Genomic DNA, 9,595 nt, shown 5'->3' with positions numbered 1-9,595 from the left:
GAAAGAGGCAGCACATAGCAATCAAATCCTTCATCATCTGACACAGGAAGCACTCTCCATTCACGGAGTCAAAGATGCGGTGCAACTAGTAAGTGCCTAGAATTAAATCAACAATTTCTTTGCTATGGTATGTATAAAAAGTATGAGCAGAACTTGAGAGTTCAAACTGTAGATTGTTTGTATTGCAACTACCACAGGTGAACACAAGAGAGGAAGTAGAAGATCTCTGCCGATTGGATAAGCTGATAGATCTAATCATTCCACGTGGTTCATCACAGCTAGTCAGGAATATCCAGAAAGCTGCTAAGGGAATCCCAGTGATGGGACATAGCGAAGGGATCTGTCATGTGTATGTTGACATGGATGCCAGCGTTGAGAAGGTCACACGAATAAGTAAGCTGGGAGAGGGTGACTCACAGGTGTAACTGAACTCTGTATTTAGAGTATGTGATATGGTTATGGTCACTGATAATTCATATGCTGTTCAAAATATTTGTTGTAAATGTTACATAACCAATTATCTACTTTTAAACCTCAGTCAGAGACTCAAAGTGTGAATATCCTGCTGCCTGTAATGCTCTGGAAACTCTCTTAATTCATCGAGACTTGCTGAGAACCCCGTTGTTTGATCAGATCATAGACATGTTGAGAGTAGAACAGGTTAGTCACTCATACTTGTGTTTTGTTTTGTGGCTTTTTTCCTAACACCTTAGAAACATTCAGTCTGGCTGGTGTAGCCCTGTTTAGTTTTATGATGATGTAACGCTTAAGTTATCCATATGTCTCTCTTTACACATGAATGAACTTACGGAGAACTTTCTCTGTTTCTCCACCTAACCCCAAATTTTTCCATAGAAACAATCTGAAAGCAGCTTCTTCAGGGCAGCTACATGCCACTATTGGGATACAAATACGCACTTTTATATAGCAAAAATCATCTTCTGCCTTAGAAGAGCACGTACACAACTCTCTGCCCTTCTTAATTATGACTTCATTGCTGTTAACCTCCCAGATGCAAGGCCTTTTCTTCTTGAATCTTTTAATTTAGCTTCTTACCCAAGTGAATTACCTTCCAGTTTTTCTCCTTTCTGAGTCTGCTTCATCCATATTTTTTTTAAACCTTTCATCTTGCATTCCCTTTATCCGCACCCATTTTCCCTCCTAGTGTGTCAAAGGAACAACAAAAAGGCCAGTATACTAATTAGTTCACTTGACATGGGTAATGTTTTGTCAGTCAAGGTAGCAGAGATGCATCAGGGAGAGAAATATCCATGAAGTAGTACTTCAGTACTGATTAATGCAGGTATAATACAGAGACCATATATTTTGATGATGTTGAAAGGGTCACAGTAGGAGGAGCTGATAGGTAGTCAGGAGCAAGTCCTTACTTTTTTGGGATTTTTTTTTTTGTTGTTGTTGTTTTTCATGTCTTGTGTGGTTGTTTCTTGGGAAGGGTAGATCTCTGGATTTTGTATGGGAGGAATGTGAGGACTCGTGCATTTCCAACACCACCCACTCAGCTCCTAATACAGTAGGGAGGATGTGACCTCTGCCTAATCTGACCTGACAACAGGAGACATGCAAATACTGGGCAGGATTATGCAATTAAAGTAATTTATAGCTGCACAACAAAATGCCATTTTACAGATACCTTCTTAAAAGCCTTCAGATTTCAAATTTTGCAGAGTTCTGTCTTATTTCCATTTATGTTTGTCTTGTCAAAATTTCCTGTGTTTCATTTGCATGGGGATTTCTCTGCTGTATCAGTTCTAAATTATCTCTCATTGTTTTGGTGTCTTGGCTGCTATGATTAAACTCAGAGGTTAATAATGTGTTAGATCTTTATAAAAAATGAAAAATATCTGCATGAGTTTTTTTGTTTTGGACCTAGTAACTCCTTCTTCTGAAACACATGTTTCAGAGAGGGCTGGTGTCAGTTTACAAAATAAAAAGGTAAAAGCCATTCAAGATCTTAAGTCTTTTGTAGGTGCAAACTTGGAAGAATTCCTGTACTTTCTGCACTGCAGTTGCTTTCTTAAAACAAGGGCTGGCTGCAGTATTTTAGCTGTTTTCCCAGTAGTAGTGTTGTACTGCCCTCCTGCCTGATGACCAAGTGATGCGATTGCTTTAAATAATTTGATATGAGTCCTGAACTAGGGATGTGTCATGGTATGTAGCCAGCCGGCCACGTCAGCTATTGTACCTTGTTGCTAGTTCACCAATCTGCTAAGTTTCCCAAAGTGTAAGCTTATTTTTCTTACATTGCGTGCAGTAAACATTTGATTTATAAATGCTGTGGGTTAGCCTCAGGCAGCAGCTAACCCCGTCCAGCTGCTCGCTCGCTCTCCCCGAGGTGGGATGGGAGGAGAGAATAAGGGGAGCAAAAGCAAGGAGCCTCGTGGGTTGAAAGAAAGATAGTTTGATAAATGAAGGAACGAGGAAGAAGAAAGGGAAGAAGCAGGGGGTAAACCTAACAAATATAAACAAACAAAAAACCCAACCCCCAAAAAACCCATGCAAGTGAAGCAAAGCTAATTACTCACCATCTGCCACAAGTAGACCAATGCCCGGCCTAGTCTCTGAGCAATGCCTACCTTCTTCAAAAACCCCCTCCCCTCAGTTTGCATTGCTGTGCATGGCATTATATGGCCTGGAATATCCCTTTGGTCAGTTTGGGTCAGCTATTGTGGTTGTATCCCCTCCCAGCTTCCTGCACACTCCCAACCTTGCTAGGGGGACACAGCAGGGGGAGAAAGAGAAAGCCTTGATGCTGTATAAGCTCTGTTCAGCAACAGCCAAAACATGGGTGTGTTTTCAAGACTGTTGTAGTCACAAGTCCAAAACGTTGCACCATAGGGACTGCTATGAAGAGAATTAACTCCATCCCACACAGTACAAGAAGCCACACTTTCATCTGGAAGGCATTGGTATGGTCAGCAGCACAAAATGTTTGTGGTATTGCAGGTGAAGATTCACGCTGGCCCAAAGTTTGCATCTTACTTGACATTCAGCCCTTCAGAAGTGAAATCTCTCCGCACAGAATATGGGGACCTGGAGTGCTGCATTGAGGTGGTGGACAGTGTCCAAGAGGCTGTTGAACATATCCACAAGTACGGAAGTTCTCACACAGATGTTATCATCACAGAGAATGGTTAGTGATCAGTCTGCTTCCTTAAGTTACCGTTTTGGTTTGACTGCCAATTCTTGGTGTTAGTGTAACTACTTACACTGTAGTAGCAGTTCTTCTCTTGGGTCTGTAGTAGGCATAAGCAACTGGAGGCCTGTGAGCTAAATGTGCCTACAGTCCTGTTTAGCTCAGAGAAAACATGTTGTGTGGCCCTTATTCCAGAACACTAAGGAATGTGCTTGAGCAATGGGCCAGTGGCAAATCAGCACATGCTCTTGCGAGGCAAATTCCTTTTTGTTTCTGTATTGTGCAGACTTACTGCATCAGAGGGTTTTGCAGGAATATCTCCTCAATCCTGGAGATTTCCTTAAGCCTCTGAAGGCTGATGAGGTGAGCTTCTATAGTACCTCACTGGAGGGAACAGGGATTGGAGGGAAAATCAGACTATCCACTTTTTCTTCCCATGTCACTTTTATATCTTGCAAACAAGCACCACAGATGGTTTTTCCCCTACCTCTGCGAGTCTTTACTTCCCACTTCGGCATTCCTAGTGTAAAAGCTGCATTTATCTCAGTTTGCAGTTTCTTGCCTCTTTGTTGTGAACTTGTGCTCCTTTGGGCAGCTCTGCTGCTCCCATCCCTAGCACCTGTCCTGCATGCAGTTTGAACACTCTGCCAGTTCAAAACCTAGTGAGACCTGCGTGCAGCCAAAGGTTGACGCTCAGACCAAGCCTGGAGCTCCTGAGGATCAGCTGTAGTTGAGGTCACGTTGATCTGCGGCTGATCAGTGTGTGAGTCAAGCAGGCTTCTGTTTCTGTACCTCCTGCTGAGCTTAAATGAGTGTCACTAAAAGGCATGCATTTGATACTGTAACCCACTGCCATGAGACCTGGTGTGCTAGTGATTTGGTAGGTAGTGTGCTAGAAATAGAGCTTGATCTTTAATGTTCGTCTTGTTGCTAAAGGCAACTAACCTGCAGCTCACAGCCTTACAGAGAACAAAGTGCTCCAGCGGACTTAAACTTGCATAACTCTGCTTGAGTTTGCTTAGGTTTTGCATATTCTGTGTTAAATTGGGTTAGTTAGCTGATTTCATGTAGTATTTCTGCATTGTGTTTCCCAAATACTATCTGCAATAGCAGTTTAGTTTAGGATTTTTCATTATCTGGAACAATTCCATGTTTGAGATTAATGGAGAGCTGACTGTAGCTTAACTGTCTCAGTTTGACTGCAAAATGTTGTTTGGTGCAGCTACAACCTGTTTGCAGGTTCTAGACTGGATGTATTTAGAATTAGCCATCTTTTTGCTGTCTTCTGATCTTTGCAAGCTTCTTGTAACATTTGCACCTGTGATGTTGCAAATGCAACATTTGATAAGCATGCTGGGAAGAAGGCATAAATGAACATGTCTTAGCCCAGGCTGTTTAAGTACTGTCTGATGAGGTTGCATGAGAAAGTTGTATTGTTGCATCTGTCCACTGTATTATGTTGTGTTTATTGGAGTGCATGATCATTCTGTATGTACTGGATTTTTTTTTTTTTCTCTGTCTCTTTCCCAGAGAAAACGGCAGAGTTCTTTCTCCAGCATGTGGACAGTGCTTGCGTGTTCTGGAATGCCAGTACCCGGTTCTCTGACGGCTATAGATTTGGACTTGGTAAGAGAAAATACTGCAGGGATATGACTGCGGGGTTTGCTGTTGTGTGAAAAGCGTGGCGGTCTGAATCCTGGACAATAGGATTAGTCTCTGATCTTACTGTCTTAATATAAGGTTTTCAGGAAAGGTACTATAGGAAAAGTGGAAGCCTAGACATTTCATCCACGCAGAACAGCAGATAGTTTAATACCTCTTTCCTGCCAGAACTAGCTAATACTGCTATACAGACTATGTGGATTAATTTAGTAGCAGGGAGCAAAGTTGTTTGGATCTTTTGAAGCTCTATTCAGTCAGAATAAAGTATGATGCATGCATGTACATGATATGATAGAACAATGCAACACAGGATCTGAAATCGGTGAATCTTTTTTTTTTAGCTTTCTAATGATGCTGTAAAGAATGCCATGCTTCTTTCCTGCTGGGCAGACTGAGCTCCTGTATATTGTGCCAGCCCTACAGTGTTGAGGAATGAAGGGCAGGAACAAACTGAGTATCAGTTGCTTAAATAAACAGGTGCATCTACTATGCATTGCAAAAGACAAGGGAAACATTCTTTCCTGAGGTAGAAACTCAGAAATCTCCGTAGCAGGCTATTACTGTGTCACCTGGAACATTCAGTGTTCCATAACATTTTGCAATAACATCTAGTTATGGTCTTGCAATATGTTCTCAATATGATAAAGAAGGATGTAAGTTCACAATCTTGATCTTATATATATATAATTTTATGTGTGTGTGTGTGTATATATATATATATAAATAAAAAAAATATAGCTCTTTTTTTTAAGAATTAAACCCTCAGGAAAAAAGTCTAAGATCCATGTAAGGGATATTGCTCTCTCTTGCATCTTCCTCTCTAAAAGTAACTCCGTAGCAGCCAGAAGTATAAACAATACAATTTAAAATGTAATACTTTTAAATAGGAACAGGTAAACGTAACTTCTCGCATTTGGAGAGGAGCAGAGAAAGGCAGGTCACTGAAAGGCAAGCAGCTGTTTTTACATAAAGGTGCAAAACTTCTTAGTATGAAGCGAACATCTTCTGAGGATTAACTACCTTTATCTTGTGTGTTTCCTGCAGGTGCTGAAGTGGGAATTAGTACTTCTCGTATCCATGCACGTGGACCAGTGGGAATTGAAGGACTCTTAACTACGAAGTGGTTGCTGAGGGGGGACAATCATGTTGTTTCTGACTTCTCAGAGCATGGGAGCATGAAGTATCTTCATGAGAGCCTCCCTCTCCCTCAGAGAAATACCAACTAAGAACATCGGGGCGGGGGGGAGGGCAGAACCCATGGGTATAAATATTACCTGAAGATGTTCAGGCTTCAGGGCGCTCTTTGGGGAGGGACTTCATTTTTCATCTTCAGGAACATTGTTTTCCCTGCCTCTTTCTGTTTTGTTAGATAGCATCTGCAAACTGACCTCACTTTTCCAAGACAGACTTCTTCAAAACATACAGGTAACATAAGGAAAGATTTAAATATCTGCTGCATTCTTTTTTATTTTATTTTAATCCCTGTGCTCCCTGCAGCAAATATGCTTGGTGGTAGAGCACAATTTTTTTTTTTCATAAGTCTATGTTTTATTCAAATATCTGTTCTTAAGAACAAACTCGATAGGTTTTTTTCTTCAGTCTTATGATCATGGCAGCTCTTGAAAGCCAGAAAGCTTTACACATACTTTCTTTGTATTTGATCAGTCTTGTGATAAGGGGATAGATGTTCCAAATGCATAGTAAGCTTTTGACCAAGAAACCTTTTTTATCTAATTTCTTTGTATTGTTGACTATTGTAGATAAATAACACAACTTTCTACTACCTGAATTTTGTTACTTACTTGTACCGAACGTTTATTTTTCTTTGGAACTTAACCTTCCACAACCCCTCCTCCACAAGCAATACGACTTCAGCACTGGCTTTCCCTGAATAAAGGTCTGAAGAAACGCTTCCCTTCGTGCACTGCGGTGAGTGGGTTCACGCGTGCGCCCTGCAGCAAGATGCTCAGTGCAGCTCTTCCTTGATCACAGCCAGGCACAGCTGGCGGCTTGGTGCTCCCAGCAGCCGCTCTCAGCACCACTCTGCATTACTCGCAGGACCGTACTGCAGTACACTCTGCTCACAGGTGCACCGCGGTTCAAGCGGCATATACAGCCGGTTCCAGAGCACCTGTGCGTGAGCAGGCTGCGCTGCAAGTGCCAGGCTGGGCCTGGTGTGGTACTGCCCTGCACAGGTGCCATTTCATTTTCTGCCAGCTTTTCACCGACACTACTTTAGCTCCTTCTCCCACACCATTGGCAGCTAGCGCACGCACAGTCCTCAGGAGCCCTTTCCGGCACACTCCCCTCTCCTGGTCAGCTCATACGCAATGCACACGGGCAGCATGGCAGGCCACAGGGCACGTTTCCTCTTCCCCACAGATGCTGAGGGCCCACAGACACCAGGGAGGTGAGTTACATGCTTTGGCAGCCACGGATGTCTCCTGGTTGGTGTGGGCGGCATGGCAGGGGAACTCAGCCTAGCACCGGGGGGTCGTGATGCAGACCCTGCTGGGAGCGTGGTGATGAGGTATTTCTTGAGTCTTGTCCTGCCATGAGGGCCCTTGCTGTCATCTCTGTGGCTGCCGGTGCCTGCGCTCAGCCTCGGGGACGTGGACAGCTGGGAGCAGCAGGCAGGTCCTGGAACAGGACAGTGGTGCGGCGGCTCGGGGGATGGTGCTACTGGGGTACACCTACCCAAGATTGCTGACAAGTCACAAGGGAGTTTAAAACTGACCGATCAGTCATTTGCATGATCGATCTCAGGGTTGCACGATAAATGCAACCTTAAGAGAGTTACTGGAGAGCTGTTATTGGGGAAGTGCCAGATTCTCCACTTGGGGTGGGGTGATCCTGGTTATACATACAAACTGGGGACGAGAGGCTGTAGAGCAGCCCTGCGGAAAGAGATCTGTGGGTCTGGGTTAATGGCAAGTTGAATATGAGTCAATAACGTGCCCTGGCAGCCAAAAGAGCCAACCATGTACTGGAGTGCAAGCAGGTGATTGTCCCACTCCACACTGCACTGGTGCGGCCCCACCCTGAGTATTGTGTGCAGTTTGGGGTACCTCAGTACAAGGACATCAAACTATTAGAGTGTGTCCAGAGGAGGGCAACCAAGACAGTGAAAGGTCTTGAGGGCAAGACTTAGGAGGAGTGGCTGAGGTCACTTGGTTTGTTCAGCTTGGAGAAGAGAAGGCTGAGGGTAGGAGAAGCGGCTGTGGTCACTTGGTTTGTTCAGCTTGGAGGAGAGAAGGCTGAGGGGTGCCCTCATCATAGTTTACGCCCTCTTTGAGGTGGGGGCAGCAGAGGGGGAGGTGCTGATCTCCTCTCTCTGGTGACCAGCGATAGGACATGAGGAACCGGAATGAAGCTGCGTCAGGAGAAGCTCAGGTCAGACGTTAGGAAAGGGTTCTTCACTGAGAGGGTCGTCACAGCACCAAGTCTGTCAGAGTTCAAGGAGCGTCTGGATGATGTTGTTGGTCCTCCTGTTTAGTTTTAGGTAGTCCTATGAGGAGCAGGGAGTTGGACTCGATCCTTATGGGTCCCTTCCAACTTGAGATACGCTATGATTCATCATTCGTCTCATACTTCCATCCTTTTATGCTTTACTCAGCTCTAGGGCTGCAGAGTGACAACACTCAGCCAGCTCCTCCTTGATTTTATTGAGCATTTTAAAAAGCGAACATCCTCACTTACCTCTTCAGTGAGAGACCCCCTCCTGACATGCCCTGTGGTTCTGAAGGGCTGTTTTGGAGTTGAATTTTATTAAAAGGAACAATTGACCCATTCATGTTGATCTCGAGCAGGGATGAGCTGAATGGATTTAAAACACCTGAATCTCTGAACATTAGAAGTTGCCAAACTTGGCATCTTTTCAATAAAATGACCTGGAAGTGAACCGAAAAACATTGAAGCATTCCTGGCTTTGAACTTCTGGCCTCTCAAGTCCATCCTCTGGGGGAACTGCTTGTGTGAGCACAAGCACAGCGCAGCTTGAACTGTCCTATTTTCCCACTGCTACCTCTGTCTGTGTGACAAGTCCCTTTCACTTGTCAGATGCCTACCCCAGACTTTGAGCCTCACCTCTGCTTTGCTTCTGTTCTCTTATTTGTTTTACCTCACCTCCCTTCTCTTTCCTCTTTGCTTTCTGCAGTATCTTTGTCTGCCTTCCCTTAGGCAGCTAGGCACGTTTTCAGATACCTCATTGTTTCTCTAAGGCAATACGACTGCCCGGCCGTGGGAGGGTGCCAGAGCCCATACCCGCTGTCCTTGGCCCTTGGCCACGCTCGTACACCCTCCCCCTGCTCAGCTGAGCCCGCTGGGACTCGGGCTGTGCTTTCCTTGATTGCGTTCACAGCCCACATCTTCCATTGGCAGCTGATTCCCGCTGACCTTCGCCGTGTCTCCCTCCTCTTTCTTCAGTTACGCTGAAAGCTGCAAGGCCTGTGTCAGCCGACATGGCAACTCCTTCCGTGGGGGTTCCCGCAGCTCATATTTTGGGCATCCAGCATTACCTAGAGGAGGGGGGCATGTCTTGGTTCTTTCAGTGTTAAAAAAAAGAGGTCACGTGCATTTCCCAACATTGCTCGTTTATTCTCTGTTAGCTAGAATGGCTCTAGTGCAGAGAGCTGATCTTGCGGCGCAGGAGGCACCTCTCGCCTGCCCCCGAGATGCTGCTTGCTTTTTCTAGAGGGCTGAGCTTGTCGCTGGGACATGCCGTATCCCCAGGAACCGGCTCCCTGAGCTGGCAGGTGCATTCCTCACTCCTGGTGCACC

General features: G+C 44.9%; 1 protein-coding gene across 3 annotated transcripts in view; it reads left to right on the top strand.

Annotated features, from left to right (window-relative positions):
• Nucleotides 1–6,157, top strand: part of ALDH18A1 (aldehyde dehydrogenase 18 family, member A1) — a 31,877-nt gene extending 25,720 nt beyond the window's left edge. For all 3 annotated transcript variants that reach the window (XM_010281778.1, XM_010281777.1, XM_010281779.1), the window contains 6 exons: nucleotides 1–88; nucleotides 198–393; nucleotides 539–660; nucleotides 2,965–3,151; nucleotides 4,685–4,780; nucleotides 5,861–6,157. The exon at nucleotides 1–88 is cut by the window's left edge and continues 56 nt beyond it. In XM_010281778.1, coding sequence (XP_010280080.1) covers nucleotides 1–88; nucleotides 198–393; nucleotides 539–660; nucleotides 2,965–3,151; nucleotides 4,685–4,780; nucleotides 5,861–6,042 — 871 coding nt within the window. In that variant the 3' untranslated portion in view covers nucleotides 6,043–6,157. The remainder of the gene's footprint in view (nucleotides 89–197; nucleotides 394–538; nucleotides 661–2,964; nucleotides 3,152–4,684; nucleotides 4,781–5,860) is intronic.
• Nucleotides 6,158–9,595: the final 3,438 nt, after the last annotated feature.

This window comes from Phaethon lepturus, unplaced genomic scaffold (genome assembly GCF_000687285.1).
Source record: "Phaethon lepturus isolate BGI_N335 unplaced genomic scaffold, ASM68728v1 scaffold632, whole genome shotgun sequence".
In the NCBI taxonomy this organism is placed as follows: domain Eukaryota; kingdom Metazoa; phylum Chordata; class Aves; order Phaethontiformes; family Phaethontidae; genus Phaethon; species Phaethon lepturus.
This window is presented reverse-complemented; position numbering and strand designations above follow the sequence as displayed.